The 14680-nt window shown below is 37.9% G+C and overlaps 2 protein-coding genes across 2 annotated transcripts in view; both read left to right on the top strand.

The window, feature by feature from the left end:
• Positions 1–558: 558 nt before the first annotated feature.
• Positions 559–1380, top strand: LOC137948561 (probable CCR4-associated factor 1 homolog 11). The gene has a single exon (XM_068794648.1). It carries the CDS (start codon positions 559–561, stop codon positions 1378–1380), a length of 822 nt encoding a protein of 273 aa, XP_068650749.1.
• A 414-nt stretch (positions 1381–1794) lies between these two features.
• The window catches only part of LOC137947779 (uncharacterized protein At3g06530), a 35188-nt gene continuing 22302 nt past the window's right edge, over positions 1795–14680 (top strand). Inside the window, exons 1-15 of the mRNA XM_068793542.1 lie at positions 1795–2102; positions 2219–2432; positions 2550–2645; positions 2857–2980; positions 3051–3227; positions 8765–8935; positions 9164–9219; positions 9366–9455; positions 9550–9698; positions 10003–10085; positions 10893–11018; positions 11166–11240; positions 11793–11958; positions 12470–12612; positions 12734–12841. Coding sequence (XP_068649643.1) covers positions 1943–2102; positions 2219–2432; positions 2550–2645; positions 2857–2980; positions 3051–3227; positions 8765–8935; positions 9164–9219; positions 9366–9455; positions 9550–9698; positions 10003–10085; positions 10893–11018; positions 11166–11240; positions 11793–11958; positions 12470–12612; positions 12734–12841 — 1938 coding nt within the window. The 5' untranslated portion in view covers positions 1795–1942. The remainder of the gene's footprint in view (positions 2103–2218; positions 2433–2549; positions 2646–2856; positions 2981–3050; positions 3228–8764; positions 8936–9163; positions 9220–9365; positions 9456–9549; positions 9699–10002; positions 10086–10892; positions 11019–11165; positions 11241–11792; positions 11959–12469; positions 12613–12733; positions 12842–14680) is intronic.

Below are 14680 nucleotides of genomic sequence, written 5' to 3'. Positions count from 1 at the left end.
AATTTAAATCAATATTAGATAATAGAAATAAATAATAACATAATTCTTACATTTAAAATATTTTTAGATAACTAAATACTATAAATAAACATTTATTATTATTCAAACTTATTACAAGATTTAAATATGATACTATCTAATAACTAAGTATTTAAGTAAATATAACTATTAAATAATTATATTAAATTAAATATTAATAAAATTTATGATACCATAGACATTGAAAGAAAAAAAAGTGGGCATCTAGAAGATATTTGTCATAATATGTAATAATTAAAATCTATAAATTAAATAGATATATAATAACTCAACCTGTAGTAACACATCCGGGTTTTCGGATCGAATTGGGTCAGATCATATCAGGGAAGTTGCCAAAAACGTCTGGAGCACTTTCCCAAATCAACATCCTAAAACGATTAGGAATGAGGATTGAAATCTACGCGGCCGCGCGGCTCTATTTAACTGACAACCCTCCGCACAGACACTATCACTCTCTTGCTTACTCCAGTCGCTGCTCTTCCTTCCGAAATCACACTGCTTTCCATTGTCTCACTCGCAATGCCGGCCGACGAGAAGAAGCCGGTCATCTTGATCCGGCGGGTGTGGGCTCAAAATGTCGTCTCAGAATTTGAGCTGATCAAGTCTCTGCTTCCTCGGTTCCACTACGTCTCCATGGACACCGAGTTCCCTGGGTTTGTTTTTCAGTCGCCCTCCGTCCGTGAAAGAAACCACCCACAAGGCCGTTACCAGGTGCTCAAGTTGAATGTAGACGCTTTGAAGCTCATTCAGCTTGGACTCACTCTCTGTGATGCCAACGGAAACCTCCCTCATCTGGGTACCAACTACCATTACGCCTGGGAGTTCAACTTCTCCGACTTTGACGTCTCCCGCAGCCTCCAAGCTCCCAGCTCCATCTCGATGCTGAAAGAGAATGGCATCGATTTTGAGCGGAACCGGAGGGAGGGGATTTCTTCCCTCCACTTCGCCGATTTGATGTTCTCCTCCGGGCTTGTTGGTAACGGCGACGTGCATTGGGTCAGTTTCCACGGCTCCTACGATTTCGGCTATCTCGTCAAGATTTTGACGCAGAGCAGCTTACCTGAACTCTTGACTGACTTCATGGAGTTGTTGACTGCTCTCTTTGGGTCGTCACTGTTCGACGTGAAGTACATTGGTTCCAAGATGAAGCTCTACGGCGGGCTAGAGCGGCTGGCGAAGCTGCTGCAGGTGGAGCGCGCAGCGGGCAATGCCCACCAGGCTGGCTCAGACAGTCTTCTCACTAGTCAGACTTTTATCAAGATGTCACGGAAGTTTGAACTGGAGGCTAACAGCTTCGCTGGAATCGTTTATGGGTTGAATGAGAAGTACTGGGCTTGTTGAGATTTATTTTTCATGTATCTAATTACTTAGCTTTGAATTTGTTAATTGCTCCCTTTGTACAGCGAATCAACTCTTTCGTTACATCATTCATTTTATGAAAATACTTTTGGTTTCTCTGTAAAGAAAAATGTCATTTTATCAATTACTTTTGTATATAAGGTATAATTAATTAAATAAAAAATTCGATATTTATATATTTGTATTAAAATACGTATAATTTAAATAGTAACGTTTTTGTGTAAATTCATAAATACTTGCTTACTAGAGGCACGGTGGAAGCGGGTGAAATAGAAAGGGCGACCAACCGGGTCGTGTTTTTAAGATTCTCGGTCGGGTCGCTGGACCACTGCGGCATCGCGAGTGAAAAACCCTAGTCCCTGACCCGCCAACATAGAAAGTCGTTAACGTCTCTCTGCCTTTAATTCGACCTAACATGAAAGCAGTTTCTTCTCGCCCTTCGCTTAAGAACTAGGGTTCAGGGTTTAACAAAGAAGTTGAGGATTTCTGTGGTTTGTAGCAGAAACCTCACCAGACTGACCCTTAGCCCTTCCAGGTATTCGACATGGCGACGACGCTCTCAGCTCAGTTGCAGGCAATCAAATCCTTTGTACAAGGAGAAACAGAGCCACTAAAAAAACCAATTACTCGTCCTTCTGTCCTCTTCGAACCCAAGCAAGCTGCAGATATCGATCTTGAAACAATTCTCTCCATTGCTGTTTCTGGTAACAGTAGTCTTCCATTGCGCAAATGGACCCAAAATCTTACAGTTGAACTTGGATTTGTTAGTTTTCTCGTATAGGATACTTTTTAAGTATGCAGAATGTTATAAAATTTTCAGGCCTGGAGAGTCTTGCTGGGTTAAACAGCCGTTTTAGTCATTTCAAGGACACACTCTTCAGCCGCAAAAGTAGCGAAACAGACAGGGAAATGTTGGGAATTGAGGAGAATAAGAAACTTGACGTTTCAATTTCAGTGTATTTGCGGCTACTATCTGGATACTTACATGTCCCTTCTGCTCTCAAGACGCTTGAATACCTTATTCGTAGATACAAGTAGGTTCACCATTGATTGTGCATCGGACTTTATGAGCTATCATTTTCACTGTCTTTTTTAAAATTTCAGTTGACGTACCTGTTTGTTTGTTTGTTTTCTTATTTCTGGGGAGATAGGGTTCATGTGTACAACGTGGATGAATTGGTTCTCTCTGCCTTGCCTTATCATGATACTCATGCATTTGTTCGCATCGTCCAGCTGCTTGACCTTCAGTAAGTTGCACAATCTTGTTCCTTGTATCAGTTATTTGACTATTCTTCAGAATTTGAGGACACAAACTCTTCTTATTTTCATTGTAAGGGGCTTCTCTTCCTTCTCGAGTCTATCTTGTTTGCCTTCGGGCATAAAGGAATGCGTCTTTTGTGAAAAAAAATTATTTATTAATTTTCCGACAGGAATGACTCTTCTTCTTCAATAATTCAGGGGCAGAAATAAGATTTGGGGGTTTCTAGAAGGCGTTAAAATTTCAGGTGCGCCTCCCCCTAGAAAGATTATAGTGCAACAGTGCATTCGTGATATGGGGGTTTTAGAGACCATCTGCAACTATGTGAGTATTCTGTTGCAAAAAAAAAGGGCCGACTATAAATATATTATTCTTATTATATTTCTTCGTGCAGGCTGTCCCAACCAAAAAGTCCCAGCCATCAAGGGAAGTTGTTTGCTTTTGTACTGCTGTCATCGTTGAAGTTCTTGGTGCCATGCCTTCACTAGATGATGGTGTTGTAAAGCGAATACTTCCATATGTATTTGATGGACTCAACCCTGTGAATAAAGCTGAAATTCCTGATCATAAGGTACTCTTGAGTGTGGTTGGCTTTTTGGTGCCATCCGGATTTTTTTTCTTCTGGTAATTATTTGTATTTCACATCCATTTTGTATTGAAGTTATTCCAATATATTCTAATTCTTCTGATCCTGTATCGGCCATGGTTTGTAGACAAAATAGTACACCATTTTAAAGTATTGCAAAATTACTAATGAGTTAACATTTCCTGTTTGTCTGCTAGTGATATTGGTCATGAATGTCAATAGAGAAAACTAAGTAGATATTTGAGTGAGTTTAATTAGAACGTGCCAGCTGGCTGCCAAATTCTGCTCATAATTCTTTCTTGTTGCTGTGTGTGCATCCATGCTGCCATTGGTTTATCCAAGAGTGGATGAGTCATACTTTTTCTGTTTGACATGGATTAGATATGAATGCCAGCCTCTTGTTTCGATAATCTACTTAGTTGCTACAGGATTCCAAATGCTGGAATCCATTTGATTCCACAATATGCTTTAAAATCATGGCTTGAGGATCTTGAATCTGTAGAAAGTGCATGGAAGTTACTAATGGGGGAAGCCAAAGCCTCCTAAGAATTTATGAAGATGATTGAAACTGGAAGGAAAGGAAAAAAACTCATAAGAACAGGTGTTTTGAGATAAGGTTATTTCACTCAAATCAACCTCAAAGTTCTAGTGTGAGAATATTGGACCTGAAAACGAATGTTTAAGAACCATAGGAGTATTTAGGTATGATCAAGCAATGTGTTTATAAGTCACTACTTTTAGGCTCACTTGAAGTAACCAAAATAGAATGCAAATCTCTACTAAGTCTTTACCTAATCTGGAAAAACTTTTTGGTTGACTACTTTTTATGCTGTTGTGTGGGCTTTGTGGAAGGAAAGGAATGCAAGGACTTTTGAGAATCTAACTGGTTTTGTTGGTGGAGTGATAGAGAGTGTCGTTCGTATACCCAGTTTTGGATAAGTCAGTTAGCGCTGTTTCAGCATTTTACAAGCTCAGTTCTTTGGTCTAATTGGCGTGAAGTAGCTGTCTTTGTTGATTCTTGAACTGTTCGTGTTTGCCCATGACAAGCCCCTCAGATAGGGTGGCTGAAGCTTAATTTTGGTGGTAGTTCTTGAGGAAATCAGGTCACGTAGGGGGTGGAGGTATCTTTTGGGACGACTTGGGCCAGATTGTTGGGGTGTATTGTTCTCCTTTTGGTGAGTGTGATTCTAAAGAGGCTGAACTTCGTGCATTACTATGTGGTTTATGGATTTATCGACAACACTTTTCCTTGCCTCTTGTGATAAAAGGTGACTTTGCAGTTGTAGTAGGGTGGTTTTATGGATGACACTGACCACCATGGCAATTTTGGAGGTTGCATGATGAAGCTCTTGATTTGTGTGAGGGCCTCCATTTGCAGTGATTGCATATTATACAATGTGCAAATGGCATTGCAGATGAGCTTGCTTGTAAGGGTGTTTTACTCTCTGGGCTTGTTAAGAGTGTTGTTTATCTTTTTGATCAGTGTTGATTTCTTTAATTTCAATTTTTAGGTTTTTCATGTGGCTGGTTTTTGTTTTTAATGGACACTTAGTATGTGGTCCTTGTAAAATGTCCTCTTACTTTATGGGCTCCCTTGTTGTAGTCTTCTTTGACCATTAATACAATTCTCAACTTTCTTAAAAAAAAAGTAACCCAACAAACAAGTTTTTGGAGGATTAGACTACTATAGTGTGGTGGAATTGCATCCAACTTCACTTATGTTTGATTTGTAGGTTTCCTTAGTCATCAAGAAGTCTTGGTTGAATCTTCTTACGAAGTTCAAAAGGAATTGTATTGAGTGGGAAAATGTCGCAAATTGAAAAATGAAAAGAAAACTTAATGGGTTATAAGGTTGAGCAATAGGCCTCCTAAGTGGCTAGTAATTTTGGGATGAAAACCAGGCTCAACCAAAAAATACAACATGGTATGAGAGTAGGTTTTTTGTAAGGCCCAATTTGTGCTCCCTAGGTTATCTATGTTGTGGGTTCCATAAGATAGGAGTCTGTGTTGCCCCTCTATGAATGAGTCTATATGCCCTATTAGAGGGTTTATGTCCATGCCTCAGGCCCGTTATGTGTAAGCTTGGACGTGAAGGAGAGTGTTGAGTGGGAAAAAGTCCCTCATTGAAAAATGAGAAGGAAAGTTAATGGGTTATAGGGTTGAGTAATAGGCCTCCTAAGTAGCTAGTTATTTTGGGGTGAAGCCGGGCTCAACCCAAAAATCCAACAAATTGCATTTTGGAAAGATTACTAGAAGACTTTAGATAATGGGAGGGTTGTCCAAAGACAAACAGATTTTTGAGCTTTATCTCCTGCACTTCTTTCTTCTTCCTTGACCAGTGAAGGAGACTCTACCAGTATTATGACATAGATCTGGGGGGCAAGTCTGCTTGTCCTTGATGATTTGGAGCAATATAAGGGATTAATTGACATATTTTTTGAGAAAAAAAGGCTCAATTTTATTAAAGGCCTCAGGTAAAAGAAAAAACAATCAAGGAGGGTAACACCTTACAATGAGGGATTGAAGGGTAACCCCCTCTTTATCTAAAGAATCAGCAATGCTGTTTGCTGTTCTAGGCACATGAGTCCAATTACAAACTAAATCTAAGGATAAGTCTTGAGTTTTTTTAAAAACAGGCCCAATGGCGCCTGGGAGGGTTTTTCTTGCCTGAGCACCAATTAATGACACAACTTGAATCACATTCCACATGAATTTTCCCATGAAAATGCTCTCCAAAGTTTTTCAGCACATTCCTCAATGCTTGATCAGCAGTAGTGCAATCAGAGATGCCAAGAGGACCAGCAACAGAAAGCAAGAATTTCACCATTGGAATTTCTAAAGACAGCCCCCAAAATGGGAAGGACCAAGATTTCCTGTGGAGGATCCCTCTAAATTTAGCTTATAACATCAAACTCTGGTGTCTTCCTCTCAACCTGCATTGTATGCTCACTCAAAGAGAGTCTTGCAACCAACTTCCAATTACTTCTGGTAAGTCCACACATAATCTCCTCAAAGGCTTCAAGAGAACTAAGCTGGTGCTGAAACATCATTAATTTCCTTTCCCACCAGATGCCCCAAGGAATAAAAGTTATGTAGTTAGGCATGTAGTTAGGCATGATGTTGTGCAGCAAAGGTACATACCAAAACAAAGAGAAATGAAATTGCTAAGAGGAGGAATGCAGATAGGCACTTTGAAATGATTAAGAAAATAGCTCCAAACTCATGATGAGAGTCTTCAGTGAAGGAGCACGTGATTAATGTTTCATCTACTTGATTGCACAACAAACAGGAAGCGCTTGGAAGAGCTGAGCCATGCCTAGTCAAATGATCTCTTGTTAATATTTTACAATAAAGTGTACTCCATATAAAAAACCTGTGTTTAGGAGGACTGGAGAGTGACCAAGCAAAAGAATCTATTGGATGTGAAGATGAGACTCCCATACTTTTCATAACAAAGAGCAACAGAAAATTAACCATCAGCCGATGGGCACCAAATCAAGTAAGGAGGCAAATTTTTCTTGGCAAGAGCAAGAGTGGGAGTGAGAGTAAGGAAACGGGAGCTCAACGCCAACCACAAGAGATCGACTAGAGAATGGAGAACTAGCTGAATCAATGAAGGGAGGACTTCTTGGAACGTGATTGTCCCATTGACAACTCTTCTAATTGTCGGTTTGACACTAGAAGAGCCATAGAATCACCGAGGCCAATCACAGTGACAATTGACAACTCTTCTGTTTGAGAGTCAGCTACTCAACACTCTGACAATCAGCAACCTCCGCTGGATCACAATGATAGCGAATGGATGCATAATTAATGTCAAAGGAGATACCACTAGTAGGGCCTAGCCTGTCTCCCATGTGTTTCCTTTTTGAAATACTATTCTTATCTAATGTTTGGCGTTTTGTTTTTTGAGATTGCTAGACTAGAGGAGGGGCGTACTATTCTTGTCTAATGTTTCTTATCTTTTGTAGCAAATGTGGTGCCTCTGTGTTTTAGGCTAGTTAAGTTGCCATTAGGCCAACTTGTGGCTTATCTTGGTGGCGGTCAGAGGTCTTTGTGCAGCTGGCATGCTGTTCAAGGTAGTAGTTTAGTTTCACTAGAGGATTCAACTAATGCCCTACCTTCCAAAGGAAACATGGGAAAAAAGCCACAAGGAGCAGTCATGGCCGAAGTAAGATGCTAGTACCTAAATTTGCTGGACTGACAAGGGAAAGATGTTTTAATGTCCTGAATCTTGACCAAATTTGTTTTTCCAATAAAAAAATCTTGACCAAATTTGAGTAGGTTTTTTGAACTGATCTCATGCTGAGTTTATTTTTATTTATTTATTTATTTGGTAAGCTGAGAAAGGGAATCTCATAAAGTTGTGCAAGCTTATGGGCAAAAAGATACAAAACTAGAGAACAAAGGAAAATCCAAGAGGCTACTACACAAGAAAGAACAGAGTAAACCCAAAATACAAAAAATAAAAAAGAGAAAAATCATAAAAGAAGGGAGGCATAGAAACCAAGTTGCTGACGACTGATTCCCACCTTAGCCAAACTGTTGGCCACACAGTTTGCACCCCATAGGAATATGCTATTAACAAATGTATCTAGATCCAGCTAATATTCTCTATCTCATCAGAATGCTTCAAGGGACTTGCTACACAACACCCATGAAATGACCACCGAGTCACCCTCAACGACCAGTGGGGTCGAAAAATTTCTCATATTATAAGCCCCAATAGGAATGCCTTGAGTTCCACCATAGTAGACTCACAGTGCCAAAGGGAGCAGAGAATACAAAGAGACCGGCACCTGACGGATCCCTGGCCACTCCTCCACTTCCTGTGGGCCTAGGATTCCTCTTGGATCTGCACCAAAACTGAATTTCAACCAATCATCTGGAAGAGGAGCCCAAACAATTGGTCGAGCAATGCAATGCAAGGCAGATTGAACGATTGATTGCTAATTTCTTAGAATAACCAAGATAGGAAGATGAGATGTATCCTTGAGGCTTGTGCAAAATAATGCATTTTCTTTTCAATGATTCCTCCTGGAGAATCTTGCTTACCCTCGAGCACCCAACTATTTACTAGGCATGAATAGATCCTAACCTAAAAAGTCCAACAAAATGTTATGTCATTTTTTTAATAATAACACGAATTTAATTTTTTTTCTGATTCGTCATCAGTTTGAACTTCTACTGTATTAGTTGTAACCATATGAACATTTGCAGCTTGAGGCTGGCAGGTCAACCTTTCCTGTTATAATGGCTCAAGACTGTTGTAAATTTGTAATGAAATGAGAGCAAATGCTAGTTCCTAATTGAAGGGATTAGTTCAGTGTGTGATCGCAGGTTCTTTAAGTGTTTTTTTTTTTTTTTTTGAGAGAGTAGTTGTCTGAGAGAACAGCCTATTCCATTGCTTGATTTCCTATTCTACGTCTTTGATTTCTGCCTTCTGTCTATCTTGGTTCTTGGGACTCCTAACCCTTTATTTATTTATGATCTTCTTAAGAAATTTGTTTCAATTGTTGCAGGCTGGTTCAATGATGGTTGTTGCTCTATTAGCAACCCGAGCAACATTGGCTCCTAAGCTGGTCAATAACTTGATTTTCTTCATTGCAAGAGTAGCTCACCAAGATACGAAGAAATCAGCTGACCTGCCCTGGCTGCGTTTGTGTCTCATGGTCATAATCAACCTTGTTCAGGTAATCACTAGTTTATTCACTTTTAATTGAAGAAAATTAGAGCTGAAATCAACTCATAGCTATTTTATTGCGGTTTGAGATCCTCTGCTTGGGAATGTACACAATTGATTGGTGATTGATGCATATATTCTACTCCTTTTTGCAGTAATTGTGTTATGTATGCACAAACTTTTATTTTTCATAACATTTTCCTCAAGTCCATATTCTGTCTTTCTTTATTTTAATCAGTCTCAAACCATCCAAGTGTTTCCTAAGAAAGGCATGGAGTTTCTTGCAGGCATAAGGTATTTAATGCTCTCCTCCAATCATTTCTCAAGAAATGTTTCTTTACATCCTAAATTTTCAGTGTTTTTGATAGTGTTATATGGATATTGTCCATGGTTTCTTGTAGTTTGTAGTACTTTATTTTAATTCATTTCCTTTCATATAGAGACCTTTCTGGAGTACTTGCTGGCCTTTCGAAGGAGTTCATCATTGAAAAGTTCTTGCATGTTTATGTGGAAGCATTGGCTGACAACAGGTGCAGAGTTATACTCTATTTCTTTATTAGGAAATGGAAATATATTTCTTTTATATTTATGCCTAAAGATTGATCCCTCTTTTTCTCTGGACAGCTCCTCTGATGATTCTCTTTGCCTTGCTTTGGTTACTACAATAGAGACTGTTCCCATGAAAAATTTAGTTAGCAATATTGTAAATAAAGTGCTTTCTTCCTGTTTGAAATTGTCACTGAAGACAGAGAAATCCAACTTACATGAAGCAGGTATGTTGGGTTATAGTGCTACAGTTATTTTGTGTTTCAGTTTCTCCTGCTGCTTTAATTCCCATATGGTTGGTTTTACTAGTTTTTACTACTAAATCTACCAATGCTCAATCTTCAGCTAAATAGTTGCTTACTAGCTGAAGAAAGTTTCTGTTTCTAGACTTGGCTGCTCTCAATAATAACCATTTATGTATATATTACACATATTATGTTCTCTGCGTATTTAGCCACTATTCTGTTCCAAAATGTTCTCTGTTGTTGATACTTTCATGTTGAGGTTCTTTGATTTTGGAAATTTTCTTAGGAATCTGGGCCAGGCAAATATTGGGTGCAGTTAGTAAATGTTACCCAAGTGAATTGCGTGGAGCTGTTCGAAAGTTTCTAGAGGTTGGTTAGCTAAATGCATTATTTTTCACTATACAGTCCTGAAAATTGTAAAATTACCTTCATCCTCTGGAATATTGATAGTTACACTCGCCCACCTGGTTTTTATACTTTATTTCACTTAGACTCTTATACTTTCTTCTTTTGGTTGAAACATGACAAAAAACCTAAAATGTTTATTAAATCTAGTTTTCTAATGAAGTAATTTTATTCTGAAAAAGGGAAGAAGACATTTCTTCTTTTCTTTTTTGTGTCTATACAAGAGTGGGAGGGCATTAACAGAGGGGAGATGAGGGTCAGTGAGGTCCTACCCCTCTGTCCTTTTATTAAAGAAGGGAGAAAAGGGAGGGGGACCCTCTCTCTTCCCCTTGTTTCTTGGAAATGGTGGAGGGGCTCACTCCTCCCCCTTTGTCTCCCTGCATCAATAGAGAAAGTGGGGAGAGTACATCCCCTTCTCCTTTTCGAAAAAAAATAAATAAATATTTTTGAATACCTATGGAAGGTAATTTCTATCATATTCCAACAGAAAAAGAGAAGGGGCTGAATATAGTGAAAATTTCAAATCAGGGACATTTGTGATTACCAATATGCCAGAGGGGTGATTGTACTTTTGCAATTTTTCAGAAGGTGAGTGTAATTAAGCAATATTTTAGATACTTCTATTCTTCTTTTTCTACTTCTTCACATACTTCTTATCAAACTTTCCCAAATGAGACCCAGAGGCTACACGGATCCTTTTTTTTTTCCCCTTCAAAAGAATGCTTGTGCTGCTGAATAAAATTATTTTTCCTTGATCTTTTGTGATGTCAGGATCCAAAAATTTGCTCTAGGCAGGACTCCATCTTTGAGGTTTTATGCTCTATGTTTGATGGATCCGTTGACATGCCACCAGAGATTTCCAATTCAAAACTTTGGTTTTATTTGGAACATCCAAAGGTGAAGATTTGGAATTTGATTTTGACAGTTTTATGTTATTCAATTTGAGTATTCTCATTTTCAAATATTTTTTTGAGTATTCTCATATCTGGTAGAAATTTGAGCACTGGTTGCTATTCTTCAAATGTAATGTTATACATTTATTAGGTCGAGGTTCGTCGATCAACTCTGTCTGCTATTGCTGCATCTGGACTACTAAGAGGCAATAGTATTGATTCACAGGTATTTGTATTTCTTCTTTAAATATTTTGTATCTACTGTAGGTGTTGTTAGAGTACCAGTTATAATATTTTCCATCATTTCCTTCAACTTTCTCAGACCCAATTCGACCTAGCCAGCCAGTTTAACCATGTTCTAAGACATGGTATCGAGAACAGGTTTGGTACCCTGAAAATCCTGTTTGGTTTGGCTTGCCTGAAACCCAAGGTGGACAAGTGACCCAAGTTGAGTTTGAAAGAACCTATTAAACCCCGAGTCAGACTTGTAAGATCTGTGTTTAACCTTTGTCTAACTGATTCTAGCCGAGTCACTCTGAATAAGACAATCTGTTATAAGTCATGCTAAAAACGAGTTCTCTACCCCCAAACTGAATCACTGTCTTCAAAAACTGAGTTGATTGACCCAGTTCATGAGTCGACTCAGCTTGTCTCAGAAAATACGAGTGAATGGAAAAAACTGGGGGACCCGGTCACTTCATTCAATTCCTTTGTCAAATAATTTTTTTTAATTTGAATTTCCATTATTTTAATGCATGTATGGGTATGTTCGGTGCAGAATCGTGTGAATATTCAAGATGCAATAGTACGCCGACTCCATGATGATGATCTTAGTGTTGTTCAGGCATCACTAGCTCTTGAAGGCTTGTGTGGAATTATAAAACCTCCCCTTCTTGTAAATGCTTTCCGGGACATACTTATGAGATGCATCAACATTCAGATAGGTAGTCACTGTGCATGGCTCTTTATTCCTGTTATATCTTAGACATCATCATTCTTTTCTTGCTATCTGTTATTATCTCTTTTCTATCTTTTATTATTACTACTTTTTTTAACAGCTTCTGGGAACTTATCTTTCAGACATTCAACTTCTGCTTTTTTTAGTCTAGAAAATGCTCAGTGCCAAAAATGTCTTAGTGTTTTTAATTTTATTTTAGAATGGTAGGATAACAATTTTGAATATTCAATTCAATGAAGCCCTTAAAAATCCAGAAACAGACATTTGGGCTAGTGATATACCTGAATTGAATCCAACTCCCTAACAGAATATCCTTTATACAGAAAAATAGAGGAAAACAAGCTTGATCCTTTCCCTCTATAGGGTTGTAATAGCTGGATTGTGCACTTTTTTTTCCATGCATTTGGCAGTGGTAATGTTGGCTTTGACTTGTGGTTTTTTCATTACCTAATTGACAATGCTTTATTTAAAGGACTTTCTTTTCTTTTTTATTGCAGATTCTCCAGACTCTTTTCATAAGGCTTGTGATGTTGCTATCTCATGCCTTGAGTGTGCTATTTCAAATTTCCAACAACATCTGGTTGACTATTCAAAAGAAATTGCTACCATGGCATTTCCTTTACTTCTGATCCTTCCCAAGGTAACTTGTTTCTTCTCAGTTCTAAAGCAAATATTTCTAATTTGATTTCATTTTTTGTATAGATAAGCTTGAAGTCTATATTTATATCATGTAAATTTGATGTTGACTTCTGTATTTTCAGACATGGAAGTTAAACATTAAAGCTTTGGAATTGGTGAATGAAATTGCTTGGCCTTTCTATAGCAACCTTTCTGATACATATAATGGTACACTCACTTCACTGTTGAAGGTAAAATTCTCTGCTGTTTGGAGATGTGACAGAACTTCTTCTATTATCCTTTTCCATTCCAGCAAGATCCTACATTAAGATGCAGGTGTGTAGCAGTGACCATGGCTAATGACCATGTTCACGCTTAAAATCTCTTGGAAAATAGAAACTCAACAAGTTTGCCCTTCAACTGCTGTTTTACGTTCGAATGCTTGCTATAATCCTATCTCAGGGTCCAAGTAAACTAAGCTCAAGAATTAGAATTTGAACAATAAAAATAGTGATTTTCTCTAAAAATGTATTTGGAATGAAGAGAGATCATGCTACAGCCTCCTATTACCTTACAAAATTTCAGATTTGCTCCCTCTCTCAATCCTGTTAGAAATTCTGAAGATGCTTCTTCTCACATAATGGTTGATGAGCTTATCCACTAAAGAAAACCAGTTATGGAATCCTACAAAATCTAATTATATTGTAGCAATCCTTGCACGTGATTTTGAAAGGGGATTGGATATCAGGCTCAGCCTTGATTAGGCAAGCTTATGCAAGCTCACCTTTAGCTGGCCGTGGTTTTAGCATACTTATACTTTTTTATTTCAAGTTGTAGGGTTCACTGGTTAATGGGTTTTGTGCATTCAAGGACTTAGTTTGTTAGTTAATATTAGAAAAAAAAAACGTTTGTTAGTTCTTGTGTCTAGTTACTGGGCCTTCAATGTTTATTTATCTCTTAAGGTGCTGTGGAACCCAAGTCCTAGCACATTGCTTTTCAGCTTCCGCTAGTTGGGCATTATGGTGATTTATTGGCTTAATATCAACTCCAAACTCTCTGTTCTTGGTCTGCCTTACACAGCCTTCTCAAAGCTTTCTCAAGCCTAGTTGGGTTAATTAAAAATTAATATTCACCTATGGATCTTGCTAATCGGTTTGGTAACTTCATTGGATTGGATGTGGATTTTAAGGAGATCATATTACTGATCACAATTTCTGATATAGAAGACCAAATATAATAATCTGATATAAACATAATCACCTCAGCTATTTCATTAGCTCCAAGTAAATTTTATTAATTGCAATAAAGTCATTGAATCGACCAATATAAAATGTAGTTAAGACATTTTTAAATACAAACATCCATGAGAGAACAAGTGCATATAAAAATTTTAATAAATTCATAGTTTCAGAAAATAAAAATAAAAATATATGACACATTTACTACATGCTCCCATAATTCTTCTTTTCATCATCGATAAAAATTTGGGCAAAAGGAGATGACTACATGCATAGGAGTCGAGCACTTCAGTAGTGAAGATGAAGATTTGAAGCATGAAGGCTAAAGAGGAGTAAAAAACATGCAGAGGAATCGACCCCTTCAGTTGAAGAAAGGAAGTACTAAAATCAAAAGGGATCAACCACTATAAATAGTAAATTGTAAATTTAAAAAGAGTCGACCCCTTTAGTAGGAGAGTTGGAGAGTTTAAGCACAAAAATGTAGAGGAGTTGACCCCTTTGTAGTAGAAACAATGACAAAAGGAGTTGGCCTTTTGCAAAGGTAGAAGTATCAGAGGCAGAAAAAAGAAAATCCCTTGAAACAATGAGTTTTAAATTAGAAATGAGTCAACCCTTTGTGTAAGTAGAGGAACTACTGGGACAAAAAAGGAGTCGACCACTTCCAAAGGAGTTGACCATTTTTACAAAAATTCAAATTAACATAATGTCAAGCCTAGATTTGGAAGTTGTTGATTTCTAAAATATGTAAGTGACTTACCTCCATATTCAACAATCAAAGATGGGATTTAATGTAAAAATAGAAACCCTTACATTTGTCGACCAATCAAGACTTGGATAAACTAATTGGTGGTT

This window comes from Aristolochia californica, unplaced genomic scaffold (assembly GCF_029961685.1).
Source record: "Aristolochia californica isolate CCGP_79_NKW_82.1479 unplaced genomic scaffold, dmAriCali1.0.hap1 SCAF_13, whole genome shotgun sequence".
Lineage (NCBI taxonomy): Eukaryota > Viridiplantae > Streptophyta > Magnoliopsida > Piperales > Aristolochiaceae > Aristolochia > Aristolochia californica.
This window is presented reverse-complemented; position numbering and strand designations above follow the sequence as displayed.

What these genes read in the sequence shown, in the direction of transcription:
- LOC137948561 (XM_068794648.1), top strand. Translation starts at nt 559, where the DNA reads ATGCCGGCCGACGAGAAGAAGCCGGTCATCTTGATCCGGCGGGTGTGG.